Below are 16426 nucleotides of genomic sequence, written 5' to 3'. Positions count from 1 at the left end.
CCGCACCTTCCAGCAGCCGCGCGATGAGAGAGTCCAAGTTGAGTGTCTCTCCCCCCCCCCCCCCCACAATGGCAGCTCTGCAGGGGGAGGCCCGGAGGGTTCAAAGCCCGGCTCGGGGGTTTAGTGTTGGAGCATTAATGCAATTGGCTTCGCGCTGCCCTGGCTGAATGGCGGGTCAGGCGCTGCCTGCCATGAGGGGCTGCAAGGTGCCATGTTTGCTGGGGGGGGGGGGTTGGCCTGGGCTAGCTGGGGGGGCAGTTGGTCAAGAGTGAGGGGCATTGGGGGGGGAGCAGGAGAACAGGGGTGGGGGTGGGAATGAGACCAAGGCCGGAGCCTGCCACGTTTCTGCCCGGGGCGCGCCTGGCTCAGGCCGGGCCAGGTGAACACCCAAGGCCTGTGTGTGGACAGCGGCTCCCGGGCTGCCAGGACCAGGCGTTAGCAGCTGCTGATGGCTTGCGCTGGCAGAGCAAGGGCGGGTGCTGGGGCTTTTCTGGCCCAGGCTGGGGCTGTGCAGGGAGCCGGGCACCAGCCCCTCTGCCTGGACCAGGGAGACGCGTGCCAGGCTGAGCCCAAGGCCAGCGCGTGCTGCAGCCCCCGGGGTGGGACGGGGGGACAGAGCTGCGTTGTATTAGTGACACATGCCCCCGGGCTGGTGTCACCCAGACCAGCCCGATGATGCTCGGCTCCGTGCACCGATGCACTGACTTTATTTCAGTCCCTGGCCAGTAGGGGGCGTCTGGCACCTTCCTCTGCAGCAGCTGGTGGCTGTCAGAGGCCAGATACCGGGGTAGATGGGCCCCTGGAGTCTGGCAATTCCTTTGCTCTGACGGGCCATGCAGGGATTTGAGATGAGAGCTTAAAATCCGAGTGCTGGCTGGACAATAACGCTCCCCAGGTGAGGATGCGATTTCACAGCTAGCTGGCCCCATTAATATTAGTTGCATTATGGTAGCAATTAGAGATAGATAGACTGAGATTGCCTCCCCCCCACACACACACAGCGTGCCAGGTGCTGCACAAACCTCCACCCAAGATCAGGGCCCCGTCGTGCCAGGCGCTGCACAAACCCCCACCTGATATCAGGGCCCTGTCGTGCCGGGCGCTGCCCAGACCCCAGCCGAGATCAGGGCCCCGTTGCGTCGGGTGCTGCCCAGTTCCCAGCCGAGATCAGGGCCCCGTTGCATCGGGCGCTGCCCAGATCCCAGCCGAGATCAGGGCCCTGTTGCATCGGGCGCTGCCCAGACCCCTTGTCATGCCGGGCCCTGCAGTGACACGCTGAGATAGTCCTTGCCCTAAAAAGCTTACAGTCTAACCAGACAAAGGTAGGGAGGGGAAACTGAGGCATGGAGGGACAAGTGACTCACTGTAGGTCACCCAGCAGGGCAGTGGCAGAGCTGGGACCAGACCTTGGGTCTCAGCTCAGCCCGCAGCATGCCCCAGCCCTCTAACCGCCCTGATGTTTAACAGACCAGAACCAGGGCATCGTTTTTCCAAGAGCTTTATTTTTAACAGGTTATAAATGGGATTAACGTAATACTGACATCAGCGAATACACCTCTTTGTATGTGCGACTAAACAGCCCCCCCAGGTATAAACTGAGTGCTGAGCTCACCGCCCCCCTCCCCAGGATACTGCCCCAGCGTGCGCGGGCGGGGGGGGGGGATTATAAAATGTTCAATAAACATGGCTGGGGGGTGGGGTGGGTCAGACAGCAAATGGAAGCTTAAAAAAAAAAAAGACACAGATTTGTACCGCGGCTTTGAACCAAGCCCCAAATGTGGGGGTGGAGGGGGCAGGGGAGGGGAAAATAAGACATCACCCTAAAAGTCTGACTGGCTCATACCAAGGCAGAGCATAAATGTGGAAGCTAAACACCCAGCGGGTCTGTGAACGCTGAAGCCAGCCCTGCCCTCTGCGTCCGGCTGTCTGCGTCCGCCGAGGCCCTAAATACCGGGCGGTAAAGTAACGTAGATCTGTCATTCTTTTCTTGGCGTATATTAATCTATAGATTTGGTATAAAATAGGAATGTTTCCCTTCTTAGTTCTTTCTTTTTAAAACCACTTGCCACACCCTTTGGTTCCAATTTCTTTCCCATCCTTTGGCCGGAGAGAAATGGCTTTTGGGAGAAGTTTGGTACTTAAAAGGTTTTGTTATTGCAGCTCAAAGATACATAGAGCTGGGTTCCAGAGGAGCAGCCGTGTGAGTCTGTATCCACAAGAAGAACAGGAGTCCTTGTGGAACCTCAGAGACTAACTAATTTATTTGAGCAGAAGCTTTCGTGGGCTACAGCTCACTTCATTGGATGCATGCAGTGGAAAATACAGTGGGGAGATTTTATATGCACAAAGAACATGAAAAAATGGGTGATCTATGCCATCCTGTGCCAGCAATGCCCCTCTGCCATGTACGTTGGCCAGACCGGACAGTCTCTACGTAAAAGAATAAACGGACACAAATCAGATGTCAAGAATTTTAACATTCAAAAACCAGTCGGAGAACACGTCAACCTCCCTGGACACTCGATTTCAGACCTAAAAGAGGCAATTCTTCAACAACAAAACTTCAAAAACAGACTCCAACCAGAGACTGCTGAATTGGACTTAATTTGCAAACTGGACACCATTAACTTAGGCTTGAATAGAGACCGGGAGTGGATGGGTCATTACACAAAGTAAAACTATTTCCCCTTGTTTATTCCCCCTTCTTCCCCCCCCACGCACTTCCTCACACGTTCTTGTCAACTGCTAGAAATGGCCCACCTTGATCATCTCTACAAAAGGTCCCCCCCTGCTCTCCTGCTGGTAATAGCTCACCTTAAGTGATCACTCTCCTTACAGTGTGTATGGTAACACCCATTGTTTCATGTTCTCCGTGGATATAAATCTCCCCACTGTATTTTCCACTGAATGCATCCGATGAAGTGAGCTGTAGCCCACAAAAGCTTCTGCTCAGATAAATTGGTTAGTCTCTAAGGTGCCACAAGTCCTCCTTTTCTTTTTATATAGAGAGCTAGGTAGGTATATAGAGAGAGGAGGTGCTGCCCCCTACTAGCCAGGTAGGGTAATTAATCCATGCAACCTCCCAGACAGTTAACACCCTATGAGTTGTGTGGGTATTTACCTGGCTGGAATTTTTAGGAAGGTTTTTTTTTAAAAACCTGCTCCCTTTAAAATCAATTCTAGAAACAGAGCCCCAGCTGCTTCCATCACAGAAATAACACTGAGTAGAGCAAGCTTTTTTAAGTGGGGAAAACAATCCAGACGGGAAACTGAGGCACAGAGCGACAGAATGTGACTTGCCCAAGGTCACGCGCACAGGAGGAGTCTGGGTCTGTCCCCTGAAGATGGACGGAGTACCCACAATGCACCAAAGAGCCCCCCGTCTCCAGCTACAGTCCAATGGGGGGACAGGGGAGGGGAGCTCCCGGCTCGCGTGAATTTCCATGGCGTGTAGGAATGGTCCCTGGACGGGAATCCCGTGTCTGCCAGAAGCAGGCCAGGGCGATGCAGCTGCTGCTGGAGCGGAGCCTATCAAACCAGCTGTGGCAGGGCCCACAGTCGCGGGTCCTTCCCTGTGGGACCTAATCCAGTGGAGACGTAGAAAATGCAGCTGCCCGATTTCCGCCCCCGAGCTTGTCTCCGGCTTCCTTTGTCTCATGTCCTTGCTGCCCCCCACCATCCATCCCAACTCCCCCCAGCCAGCAGCAGCCGCCCCCCGGCTCTGGCTGGCGCAGGGGCTCCAGTGGCTCGGCTCGGACCGCAGGAGGGACGGGCCGTCATAAGTTTCAGTGCTTGGGGTGGACGGCATTCCCTCGAGACCCGCCCCCTTCCTCCCCCCACATCTCGATCGCTGTCTTCGGGGCTGCCTGGGCGGAAACGCCGCCCCCTGCTGCCAGCGAGAGGGGGGAGAAACACGGCAGGTCCCTCCTCCGCTACTGAGCCTCGGTGGGCAGGACGGCTGCTGCGGTCTCGGCTTTTGGCTGCTTTGGGGTCCCCTGGAAAGAACATTTTGGCTTCAGTGTTGACCCGGCCTTGGCCCCGTCCGCCCGCTCCCTGTCCCCGTTTAACAGCTGGGGAAACTGAGGCATGGAGCGGGCACAGGACACGCCACTGCTCATGCACAACAGAGCCAGAATTCGAACCCAGGGCTGCTGAGTCCCAGCCCAGGTCGTCCACTCAGCCGTGCTCAGGGAACCTCTCTCAGAGCCGGGGATAACGGCCCAGACCCGGGGGCCAGCCGGCTCTAAGCCGCGCCGACCACTCCAGAAGCAGCCCACCCGGCTCGGTCTGCATCTGCAGGTGTCTTTGTGTGTGAGACACGCCCAGGCCTCCCCCTCACCCAAGACACTGTCCCCCCATCCCACCCTTGGGAGAGGACACCAGCCCCTGCAGGCTCCGTCTCCCAGAGGGGCTCTGGGCACTGAGCTGCCCCACCCCGCTCCTGCTGTGTGCCGAGGGGCTGCTGGCCCCCAGCTCTGCCTGACTCGCTCGCTGCCCCATCGTCGGGGCTCCCAGACGCCCGGCAGCCAGAGCTCCCTCTTTCGGGGCAGCGCTGCCCCACGGCTCCCCCCAGCTAGAGCCACTAGGGGCTGGGGGAGCCGGCAGGAGACACCGAAAAACAGGGCCCAAGCCTGGGAAAGCTGGACATGCCCCTTGGCATGGCCCTGCTCCATCTGTATCAGTGTGGGGGGGTGCGTGTTACACGCCCCGGGCCGGGCTCTGTCTGCACCCAGGGGGGCCATGCGGGGGTGGGGGGCACACCCATCACTCACCGGGGAAGGCGGCTTGGCGAAGTTCATGTGGGCATAGAGCATGGCGGCGATGTCGTTCTGCCCGGCCTCCAGCGCGATGGACAGGGCCGTGCTGCCGTCCTGCCGGGGGGGACGGGGTCAGGGGCGCCTGCTTGGGGTGACCTGTCCCGTCTCCGCAGCTGCCCCCCCTCTGATGCTCCTGGCCCCTCTGGCTGCCCCAAAGCAGCTAGCACCCACCCCGTGGGGGAATGGTTCCGCAGTGGGTGACGCACAGGCCAATATGCAAATCAGGACATCACTACATTTGCATAAGCTCCCCCCACACCCCTCGGAGTATCTGCAAAGCTGGGTCTCCCCCCGTCCACACCTCGAGGGCCCCCCTTTAAGCTACCAAGCCGGGGATGCTGACAAAGTCCCTGGGCTGGGCACTCACGTGGTCGGCCAGGCCCACGTGGCAGGCGGGCGTGGCCAGCAGCAGGCGGGCGATCTCGGCGTGGCCGTGCTCACAGGCGCACATCAGGGCCGTCGAGCCGTCGGCGTCCTGCAGGTTCACGTCAGCCGCGCAGGCCAGCAGAGCCCCCACCATGTCCTGGCGCCCGTGGCTCACGGCCAGCATCAGGGCCGTCTGCCCTGCCTGCGGGGAGCCCGGGGTCAGGCAGAGCTTGTGGGATTGATCCATGGGGGCAGGTGGGAAGGAGGAAACTCAGGGCGAGGGGAGAGATTGATGCGGGAGGGAGGACGGGGGGGCGAATCTCAGGAGAGATCTATAGGGGGAGGAGTCCACAGGAGACAGGAGGGGTGGGGGGGTGTCAGTGGGTGGGGGGGGAGAGCGAGCTGGGGGGGTGAGGGAGGAGTCCGTAGGGAAGGGCGTGGGGTGAGGCATGGGCCAGGTGGGGTGGAAGGGGTTGAACCCAGGCTAGTTCATCCAACCCCCGCCCCCCCCGGCCAGTCCCCAGCCCCCTGCACTCCTGGCCAGCCCCACTCCCCAGACAGCCCCCAGCCCCCCACGCTCCCAGCCTGTTTCCCCCTCCCCCGCCCTGGCCAGTCCCCCGCGCCCCCGTGCTCCTGGCCTGCCCCCGCCCACACCTGGCTGGCCTTGGCGTTGACGTTGCCCAGCTGCAGCAGCTGCTGGATGGTGGCCATGTCCTTGTCGGAGCGGGTGGCGGCCAGCGCCGTCAGCATGATGGCCGTGTAGCCCGCTTTGTTCTGCTTGTCCACGTTGCACAGGCCTGGGGAGGGAAACAGAGTCAGTAGAGAGAAGACCCCCCCCATCCTGCCCTGCTCTGTTAACCACTAGCCCCCACCCCCATCCCAGTGCTGGAATAGAACCCAGGAGTCTGGGCTCTCCACACCCCCCCTGCTCTAACCACTAGCCCCCACTCTCCCCTCTGTGGCCCCTCACCGGTCTCCAGGAGGCGCTGGACCACGGGGAAGTTGGAGTGCGAGACGGTGTAGTGCAGGGCCGTGTTCCCATTCCCGTCCGCCATGTTGAGGATGAACTCCAGCAGCCGGGGTGAGAGGGCGCGGTACGCGGCCAGGCGCCCCCCCACGGCCTCAGGGGCAGCCTCCCTGTGGCACGACAGCTGCAGCCAGTCCTGCAGCACCAGGGTGTAGGCGGCCTTCTGGGGGGAGATGGGGAGAGGGGTGTCGCCCGCGAGCTTTTGGAGGCTCTAGCCACCAGCCCCCACTCCCCTCCCGGAGCTGGGACAGAACCCAGGAGTCCTGGTGTGATGTTGCACTCCATATGTTTATGGAAATATGCTTATGAGTGTAAATATAATGTACCTGAAATATGCTTTAAGCAAAAGGTCTTGTGTAAGGTATCATTACAAAGCTTATAATCCACTGAGTGTAGTCATCCTATTTGCATGAATGTACCGTTCTTGTATCTGAAACTAGAAATATGAAATATAACTCTGAGGTCCTATTGTAATTATGCAAAGTGTGGGCCATTAATGGTGGTTTGGAATCTTGATGGCTCCCATTAACCAGGACAATTGACTGTAGATGGCTCTGTTTACTTGCAAGCCTTCCTGTGAGTCAGGCCTGGAAGAATGAAGGCTTGAGGGGTCTCACAGGACATGTGACCATGTCCCCTGGTACTGGAATCCATCTTAAACCTGGTGCTTTTCCATTTAGAAGAAGGGGTGGGGACCCAGAGAGACAAAAGAGTCCCACCTTGTGCCAAAGCTATAAAAGGGGGTGGAGCAGAACAAAGGGGGCTGCCAGTCATGAGAAATCCCCTAGTTACCACCTGAACGGGAACTAACAAGGTCTGTACCAGGGGAAAGGATTGGGCCCAGACTAGGAAGGAGTCTAGTCTGTGAAGGAAGCTTATTGGAACATCTCTAGGGGTGAGATTTACCTGTATTCAGTTTCTTAATGTATCAGGCTTAGACTTGTGTGTTTTGTTTTATTTTGCTTGGTAACTCACTTTGTTCTGTCTGTTATTACTTGGAACCACTTAAATCCTACTTTTTATACTTAATAAAATCACTTTTGTTTATTAATTAACCCAGAGTAAGTGATTAATTCCTGGGGGAGCAAAGAGCTGTGCTATCAGTGTTATAGAGGGTGGACAGTTTATGAGTTTACCCTGTATAAGCTTTATACAGAGTAAAACAGATTTATTTGAGGTTTGGATCCCACTGGGAGCTGGGTGTCTGGGTGCTGGAGACAGGAGCACTTGCTGAGCTGTTTTCAGTTACGTCTGCAGCTTTGGGGGCCTGGTTCAGACCCTGGGTCTGGGTTGCAGCAGGCTGGCATGTCTGGCTCGACAAGGCAGGGTTCTGGAGTCCCAAGCTGGCAGGGAAAACGGGCTCAGAAGTCTCAGCACATCAGGTGACAGTCCCAAGGGAGTCTCTGTGACTGAACCTGTCACTCCTGGCTCCCAGACCCCCTGCTCTGACCACTAGACCCCCCCAGTCTCAGCCAGGGGCTGTGCAGCACCCAGCACGATGGGGCCCTGATTTTGGCTGGGGTCATTACCCTCTAACCCTAGTACAAAGAATTAACAGGAGCAAATCTTTGCCTGGCACCCGCTTTTGCTCTGTTTCAATCCCCCCACCCTGTTTCTCTCAGCTGACATGAACGAGGTGCCGCATTTCACTTTAAGGCCAGGTCACTTTCACCTCCCGGCGCTGCTCTGCTTCGCTGGCAGAATCCTGCCGGGGAATTTCCCGGTTGTTTGAGCCCCTCTGCGGGCTCTTTGGCCAGGCTTCATGTTGTATAACCCCTGGCCCTTCTCGGGGTGCTCCCTGCAGCTAGCCAAGACGGCAGTGTGAAGGGAGGCAGCATGGCCTAAAGGGTAGCGCACTGCCCTGGCCCTCAGGAGCCCGGGGATCTCCTCCCAGCTCTGCCCTAGGCCCGCTGGATGAGCTGGGGCAGGTCACATCCCCTCCCAGTGCCTCGGTTTCTTAGATGACGATTCTGTGACCTGCTTTTCAAAGGGACCTGAGCTCTAGGGATTATTCTTGTTCGTTCCTCCACGTCCATTAAACCACCTGCCGGGCAGGAAGCTGGGCCGTGTCTCGCTGCCCCAGGCTGGCGGGGTGTGTTCTGGGCTCGCTGAGGAAAGCCCTCTGCCAGGAGAAAGCAGCGAGAACCCGGGAGTCCTGCCTCCACCCACAGCCTGCACCAGGATAGTTCGCTGTCCCCCCCCACCACACACACGGTGGCCACTCTGTGAACAGCAGGTGCTCTAGATCCGATAGCTCCGGCAGAAGCAGCCTGGGCTGTCGTACCCTGAGGTCCCAGGTTCTAGACCCGCGCACGGGCCCCTTATCTCTCCGTACCATCTCCTTGTCCATGAGCAGGTCTGGGCTCTCCAGGTACTTCTGCAGGGTTTCACAGGCCGCTAACAACTCTGGGCTGAGTCCTGTCCTGCAACGAGAGGTGGGAGCAGGGGGCTAGTGGGGTCTAACCCATTGGGGGGGGTTTCCTGAATCTGGGGGGGGGATGAGAGGACGAGTCAGGGACTCTAGTGAGTCCTGCAGAGGGGGCTGGTCCCTGAAAGCGGCATCCGAGGGTTATGTTGGGCCTAACGGGCAGCAGGGCCAGGGCAAGGCGGCCGGAGGGGAGAGCTGCCCTCCCCAGGCATGGTTCAGGACAGACGGAAGCCAAGAAGCCAGCTGCTCAGGGCATGATCCCGGCTCCGGCTGCAGCCCCGAGAGCCCAGCCTGGGCCCAGGTTAGTCCCAGCTGGGTGGGGGCAGAGCCCAACCAGGTGCTGAAGGCGTTAGCCCAGCTAGGATCCAGACAAATCCCTGGCACAACATTCCCCTCCCAGAGCTGGGAGAGAACCCAGGAGTCCTGGCTCCCTGGTCTAACCCCCAACCCCACTCCCCTTGCACGAGGGCGCAGACCCCTGTACAGTTACCCAGTGGTGCTTCCTTGTGCCGTGCTGGGAGGTTCCCCTGCCGTCGCCGTGTTGCCCTCTGCCGGGACTCTCTGGGGGGCCAGCACCTGCCCCGCCGGGGGCCCCTCGCTGGCCTCATGGTACTCGCTCTCCGTGCTCTCGTTGTCAGAAGAGTTCTCGGCCGTGCTGGAGCCCGAGGAAGTGGACTCGTACCTGAGGTGGGGAGTGGGGTCAGAGCTGGCAGGGCAGCACCAGGCCTCGCGCCCCTCCCCGAACCCAGGAGTCCTGGCTCCCAGCCCCCCTGCTCTAACTGCTAGACCCGCACTCCCCTCCACAGCTGGCAAATAGAACCCAGGAGTCCTAACACCCAGCCCCCGCCCACCCCGCTCTAACCACTAGACCCCCATTTCCTGAAACAGGAAGCGAACCCAGGAGTCCTGGCCACCAGCCCCCTCTCCTCCTGCTCTGCAGTTCTCCTTACCCGCCGTTGACACCCACAAACTGGAGACTTTTCTTGCTCGCCATCTCCGGGGCCTCCTCCTGCCGCTTCGTGCCAGTTCTGACGCCCCCCTGAGCCGGGGCTGCGGGGAGACAAGCAGAGAGGCCAGGATCAGAGACCGGCCCGAGCCCCCCACCCCTGAAGCCCCTTGGCCGCTCCTGAAGCTCCTGGCCCACCGTGCCCCTCACCTGGGTCCTCTGCCTTGCTTGGACACGGTGCAGCTGGCTGAGCTGGGACAAGGTCCGGGGCGACTGCAGCCTCTGGCTTCTGGGGGGCTCCGGGGGGCTCTGGGGGGGGCGAAGGGGGGCAGAGTTAGAGACACAGACCCATGCCCAGGTGGCACCACTGACCCTGGGCTGGCTGACGGGGGAGGGGAGATGCTCAGATGCCGGCTGGGCCTGGCCCGGCAAGGCTGTGACAGGTGCCCAGCGGGCAGGGGGATGGTGGAGTGTGGGGGAGGGGCTCTAAGAGGTTCGGGTGGGGGTTGGTTGGGAGATAGGATCAGAGACCCCCCGCCCCCCCTTAGCAGCAATCCTTGCATCCATGGGCCCAGTGCCTCCCCAGCAGGTCCCGTTCCACCCTCTAGCCCCCCCCCCCCCCCCGGCAGGTGGGGCAATCTGGGGGGACGACACTGGGTGATGCAATGAGCCCGGCTCATGGTAATGGTGAACTAACAAGGACGCTAATCAAATCTCACGCTCCGGCCTCAGCTCCAGCAGTCCAGAGCCCCTGGGCAGGAGGGGGACCCAGGGGTCCGGGCTCCCAGGACCTCTAGCCATGAAGCTACAAGCCCCAGCTAGGGCTGGGAAGGGACCCAGGTGTCCTGCGCTGCACTCACTGTCTTGTGTGGTTTCCCAGCCCCGCACAACCCTTTCCCCACCCCACCCCCCAGCTCCATCCCAGGCCTTCCCCCCAGCCAGCCCCCATCTCGCCTTCCAGCTCTTAGGTTTAGGCCAGCTGCCCCCCACATCCATCCCCCCCCAACTCCACTTGTGAGACCAGAGACCCCTCAGTCAACAAGAAGGGGCCCGATTCTCAGTGATGCTCGCCCCGCCCCCGTGGTGGAAGTGCCCCTCTGAGGTTGCTGCTCCCTGGTGTAGGGGGATGGGTCAGGGGCAAGGCCAGAGCACATTATGGGTATTCTCTGCTCGGCCATGCATGAGGTAGAGCAGCCCCAAGGCTGCTGGAAGTGACCCGGGGTCTGGGCAAGACAGGGAGAGGGGAAGGAGCTAAAGAGGCTCAGACCCCCTCCCCCAAGGACAGGCTGGACATTTGTGGAGAGAGCTGGGGCCCCAGGAAACAAGCCTGGAGCCACCCCAGAGGCACGGGCAACGGGACTGGGGGGCAAGTGCGTTTATCCATCCAGCCGCCGGGAAAGGACTGAAAAGAACCAGAGCTCGCCAGGCTCCTGGATTCCCAGCCCCCTTTGATCTCCCCAGGGAGGAGGCTGCTTAAAGTCTCTCTCGTCTGCTCTAAGCAGCTGGCCCCAACCATCCTCTCCAAACAACCCCCTGCGATTTCGGACAGGCGGGAGACGGGGGACGGCCAGCGGTGCCCCTCCCCCCGCGATTTTGGGCTGGCGGGAGACACGGGACGGCCAGCGGTGGCCCCCCGCGATTTCAGGCAGGAGGGGGATGGCCAGCGGTGTCCCCCCGCAATTTCGGGCAGGCGGGAGATGGGGGACGGCCAGCGGTGTCCCCCAGCGATTTCGGGCAGGCAGGAGACGGGGGACGGCCAGCGCTGTTATTGCAGGAGCCGTCGGCACCGGATTCTGCTCTGGTTCCAACGGGGACGGACGCTGGACATTTTAAACTCAACACGGGCTGGGTTCTGGCGAGATCTCCCTCTAATGCCCGAAGTCCCAGGGCCCGAGTTCCCCAGGAGACTGGAGCCCACGCTCACTGCGGCCCAGCTGGCCGTGCAAGGCTCGACAGCCAGCGGGTTTATTTTGGACTCATTTTGATGGCCGGCAAAGTTTATTTTTAAGCATCTTTTCTCTATTTTTATCAATTTCGGTTTCCCCAGTTGCGCTGGCTGACGGGGTCCAAGCACTGCTTTGCAGTTTCCCCGCTGGTGGGATATTACGGAGGGGCAGGCAGGAATTGTTTTTTACTGCAGCCGCCGAGCGTCCAAAAGGGAACACGCTGCAACCGGTCCAACCCAAACCGCCTGGGGCACAGGTCCAAGAAGCCCGGGGGAGCAGCCTGAAGTCGAACGCCGACGGAGTCTCAAGCAGCGGCTCGCTGGCTTCGCCCGCCTGTGCCCTTCGCTGACTGCCGTGGGCGAGATCTTTCGGCTGGGTCCGTGCCATGACATCGGCAGTCCCTGAGAAAAATCTGACCCTTCCGAGCCTGGTTCTAATCGATGGACCTTGTTGTAATACAAGGTATGAACTCAGGGCCCGTTGTTCCCTGCAAAACCCAGCTGTCTTCTTACCCTTAACTTGAGTAACGAGCCTAATCAAGAGGAATTTGGAGGTCACATTAAACTCCAGACGCCCTTATGACCTTGATCTGCTAACTTGTGTTCGACTCCTACCCACCGCTCACTCGCCAGAGCTGCGGCCAGTTAGACCGCACCTCGCTGCGCCATGTAGACATGCCCCATAGCTGGCCTTTCAAACCAGTTTAGGTCGGGCTGGTTGGACGAGTGCAGATCTCACCAGAACATGCAGCCTTTCCCTGGGGGGCACTGCATTGGATAGGTGGGGGAACGGGGGGACAGGCCGGCTCAGGGGGGTGGGGAATGGGACACGGGGCCTTTCCCATTTAGCTCTGCCCCCCAATAATCCCCACCCCAGCACTGACCAGGGGCTGGGGAGCCCCTGAGGAAGGACACAGGGAGCCCTCCCACCCCCCCACAGATGCCTGCGCTGGGCCCTACCTGGTGAGGCTCCACCGCCCGGGCCCGTCTCCTCCCCGCGGGGCTCGGCCACGATGCTGATCTTCTTAACGCCGTGGATGGGGGCGGCGTGGGGCGCGGCGGCGTGGACGGGGAAGGCCGTCTCCACCACCACGGCCTGGGGCGGCGTCCCCGGCTCCCCCCGGGTCAGGGCCCGCAGGCTAGCGTAGGGCTCCTTGGTCTCCAGGCTCTGTGCCCGCTGCGGCCGGTGGGCCACGCCCGTGGCCTTGCTGGCGGCGATCTCCGGCTCCCGCTGCACCTGGATCACCTTGACCGTGTCCGCCTTGACGGGCACCTCCTGCTGCTGCCAGCCGGGGCGTCCCTCTGCCCGCCGCTGCCCTGCGGCCCCCTCCTGCCCGGCCGTGCCCGGCTGCGCCAGCTTCTGCTGGGCTCCCTGCAGCTCCCGGAGGGCCTTCTGCAGCTGCTTCTCCAGCACGGCGACCTTGGCCGACAGGGCGAGCGCGGCCTGACGCTGCCCCTCTGGCACCAGCTCCTGCTCGCTCACCCCCACCCCCACGCTCCGCCGGTCCCCCGGCTCCGACGTCCCCACCCCCACCGACCTCACCTCCTTCCGCTCTGCCGCCGGCGGGGGGCTCAGGGGGGCCGAGCCCCCCGAATCCAGCCTCCGGCTCCCCCGCAGCGGGGAGGTGGCCCCCTCCCCGCCCCTGCCCTCCTCCGGGATCTCGATGTAGAGCTCGCCCCTGGCTTTGCCCTTCCCAAACCCGCCTGGGTGGCCCAGGAACTTCTGGCTCTTCAGCTGGACGCTGAGCTGCCGCTTCTCCTCCTGCAGCACCGAGACCTTCACCTGCAGCACCGGGATCACCTTCACCTGCTCCTCCAGCTGCCGCAGCTTCTGCAGGGCCACGGCCATCTGCTCCCGCACATGCTGCAGGTGCCCGGGGCTGGGGCACACGGGCGTGGACAGCCCCGAGCCCAGCGGGGTGAACCCGGCCTGCGCGCCGGGGGGCTGCCCGCCCAGCAGGGAGCTGGTGGAGCCCGAGACGCTGCTGTGCAGGCTCCCCAGGCCCCCCGCCTGGTCCTCCAGCTTCTTGCGGGCGTCCAGCAGGGTCTTCTCCACGCGGGCGTTGAAGGCGCCCGTCCCGCCCGGGGGGTAGAAGCCGGGGGCGCAGTAGGAGTAGGAGGAGTGGCGGCTGTCCAGGCTGGCGTTGGAGCACAGGGACTCGGTAGAAGTCCACCAGGAGCCGGCGCCGCGGGGCAGGGAGCTGTGGCGGGGCCGCCGGTGAACCGGGACCCGCCGGATGGTGTTGCCTTTCTCGATGTCGTCCACGTACTTCAGGAAGTCCAGGTCGAGGCGGTAGCCGTACGGCGTCTCCACCGAGTAGGGCAGCTGCGGCTCCTGGGCCCCGAAGGCGGCGGGGGAGGTGGGGGTGGGCTTCCCTGCAAGCCGGGGGAGGGCAGGGGTCAGTGGGGGTGCACAGGCGTTAGCTGACTCCCCCGCCCCGCCCCCATCCCTGTTTGCAGAGAGAGAAAAACTGAGCCACGAGAACGTTACCCCCAAGTGCATCAGTAACTAGACCCCCAGCGTCCTGGCACCCAGCCCCTGCCTCACTAACCCACTCCCCTCCCCTAGCTGGGGATAGAACCCAGGAGTCCTGGCACCCAGCCCCCTCCCCTCCCAGAACTGGGGATAGAGCCAGGAGTCCTGGCTCCCAGCCCCGCTCCCCACACACACATTAACCACTAGACCCCACTCCCCTCCCCGAGTTGGGAACAGAAACCAGGAACACCGTTAGGCCCCTGGGATTTGGATTTATTCAGCGCCTTGCACCCTGGAGGAACCCAAAGGTCCTTAGAAAACTAATTTACCATCTATAGGTGCCCAGGCAGCTTCCTTGTCTCATGGGTAGAGTGCAGCCACCTCTGGGGTGGGGCACAGCAGCTGACTAACACCCCACAGCACCGCTGCACTGGACAGGAAGCGAGGCTCTTGGGTTCGACTGAAGCCGCATTGGGGGCAGACGTTGGCCCGGACTCCTGGTTTCACACCTGAGCTCTGCAAAGCGGGCCCAGAGGTCTTTGCACTCCCTGCACCCTGAGCACAGCACTCACCTGGGAAACCGGCCTCCATGTGCAGCACCTGTGCCATCCTGGCCCGGGTCCCCGCCTCAGCCCGTCACCGAAACCCGGGGAGCCCTTAGCAAGCGGGAAGACGCAGCCCCACGACCTGCAACAAGAGGCAGTGACGTGGCTGGGAACACGGCCGGGGGAGGAGACCGACCAGGGGGCCCATCTAGCTCCAGGACCCCCCAGCCTCGAGGGGACTGGCTGGCCCAGGAGTCCTGCCTCAAACCGCTACACGCCCACTTTCCTCCCAGGGCTGGGGAGAGAACCCAGGCGTCCTGGCTCCCAGCCCCCCTGTTCTAACCCACCAGCCGCCCTCCCCTCCCAGAGCCGGGGAGAGAACCCAGGAGTCCTGGCTCCCAGCCCCGCTCCCCTCCACCACGATCCCAGTTTGCTTAAAGCCTGACTCTCCAGGCCCCATACCGTCTGCCCCGCCCCGCCCCTGGCTCTCGCCCTCCCAGTGACCCAGCGCCCAGACCCCCCCAGCACTTTCCCATCTGCTGTGTCTGGTTTCCTGGCCCCGCCAGGCTGGGCCCTGAGCCAGCAGCATGGATCCTGCCCTCCCCCATCCGCTCGCTGGGGGGTCCTACGGGGTGTCCCCTCCCCAGCCTGCTCAGCCAGTCATGGGGCGGGGACATGGCCTCCCACTGACCCACAGCGTCCCCCCTCCCTCCCACTCCCTCCCCCAAGAGCCCCTCCGACTGCAGGGGGTCTCTTCCCCACTCCATCCACGCCTGGAGCCCAGAGCAGGGTCCCCCACCCAGTGTGGAGCCTGGGACCTGTTGGGGGGAGTCCTGCTCTGACCCCCCACCAGACCCCACTCCCCTCCCAGAACCAGGGAGAGAACCCAGGAGTCCTGCCTCCCGGCCCCACCCTGCTCTAACCCACCAGCCCCCACTCCCCTCCCAGAGCCAGGGAGAGAACCCAGGAGTCCTGGCTCCAACCCCCACCAGCTCTAACCCACCAGCCCCCACTCCCCTCCCAGAGCCAGGGAGAGAACCCAGGAGTCCTGGCTCCCAGCCCCACCCTCCTCTAACCCACCAGCCCCCACTCCCCTCCCAGAGCCAGGGAGAGAACCCAGGAGTCCTGGCTCCCAGCCCCACCCGCTCTAACCACTGGACCCCATTCCCCAGCCAGGCATTATGTGAGCTGCTTGGCCAGGCTGCTCAGCTGGGGTGAGCTGGCGTTGCTCCGTCAGCCGCAGGGGAGGCCCGCTGGGGCTCCGGCCCCCTGGCACCGTCACGCCAAGGGCATTTCTGCCAAGGAGCCAGGCGCAGAGAACCAGTGACAGGGGCCAGGGAGCCACAGGGACTTTCCAGCCCCCTGGCCAAGCGGAGCTCTTGGCAGGGTCATTCCTGGTGCCAGGCCTCTGGGAAGTCTGATGCTGGGCAGGGGAGGGGGCTGGGAACTGGGCCAAGACAGCGTCTCGCTGGGAGGGGGAAAGCGCCCCCCTGGGGTTGGTCTGGCCTCCCTGGCAGGGGACTGGATCCCTCTGCCGGGCACATCGACGCCTGGCGGCGGGACAGGAGCGTGGCTCTGGGAGGAGGTGGTGGCTGGGAGACAGGGCTCCTTTCCCAGAGTTGGGGAGAGAACCCAGGAGTCCTGGCTCCCAGCACCCCGGCTCTCCCGGACCCCACTCCCCTCCCAGCGCTGGGGAGAGAACCCAGGAGTCCTGCGTGATCCCTACAGACCCGATGCCAAGGGGTGGGGCTGGTGGTGCCAACCCCAGAGCACGGGGCTCTGACGCTGTGTTAATCTTGGGGTGCACCCGCCCCCCCCAGCCGCCTGCCCACAGGCCTGCATTCACCCGCAGTGCCCCACGCACCTCGGCAAAGCC

The 16426-nt window shown here is 62.2% G+C and overlaps 1 protein-coding gene across 1 annotated transcript; it reads right to left on the bottom strand.

Annotated features, from left to right (window-relative positions):
• Nucleotides 1–3725: 3725 nt before the first annotated feature.
• KANK2 (KN motif and ankyrin repeat domains 2) lies at nt 3726–14614 on the bottom strand. Its single transcript, XM_077838932.1, has 11 exons — nt 14578–14614; nt 12490–13905; nt 9795–9893; nt 9589–9688; nt 9129–9320; nt 8546–8633; nt 6154–6373; nt 5838–5980; nt 5185–5385; nt 4773–4871; nt 3726–3995 (listed from the first exon to the last, which is right to left on the bottom strand). The coding sequence occupies exons 1-11, from the start codon at nt 14612–14614 to the stop codon at nt 3933–3935; spliced, it is 2658 nt and encodes an 885-aa protein (XP_077695058.1). The 3' UTR covers nt 3726–3932.
• Between the last annotated feature and the right edge of the window lie 1812 nt (nt 14615–16426).

The sequence above is a fragment of the Eretmochelys imbricata genome, chromosome 20 (genome assembly GCF_965152235.1).
Source record: "Eretmochelys imbricata isolate rEreImb1 chromosome 20, rEreImb1.hap1, whole genome shotgun sequence".
Taxonomy (NCBI): Eukaryota; Metazoa; Chordata; order Testudines; family Cheloniidae; genus Eretmochelys; species Eretmochelys imbricata.
Note: the sequence above shows the minus strand (reverse complement) of the source record. Positions and strands in the feature narration are given on the sequence as shown.

What these genes read in the sequence shown, in the direction of transcription:
- KANK2 (XM_077838932.1), bottom strand. Translation starts at nt 14,614, where the DNA reads ATGGCACAGGTGCTGCACATGGAGGCCGGTTTCCCAG. An exon ending in TTTGTGGGTGTCAACGGCGG is followed by an intron (nt 9,321 to 9,588) that starts GTAAGGAGAACT and finishes TCCCCACCTCAG; the next exon opens with GTACGAGTCCACTTCCTCGG. An exon ending in CCAGCGCCTCCTGGAGACCG is followed by an intron (nt 5,981 to 6,153) that starts GTGAGGGGCCAC and finishes TTCCCTCCCCAG; the next exon opens with GCCTGTGCAACGTGGACAAG.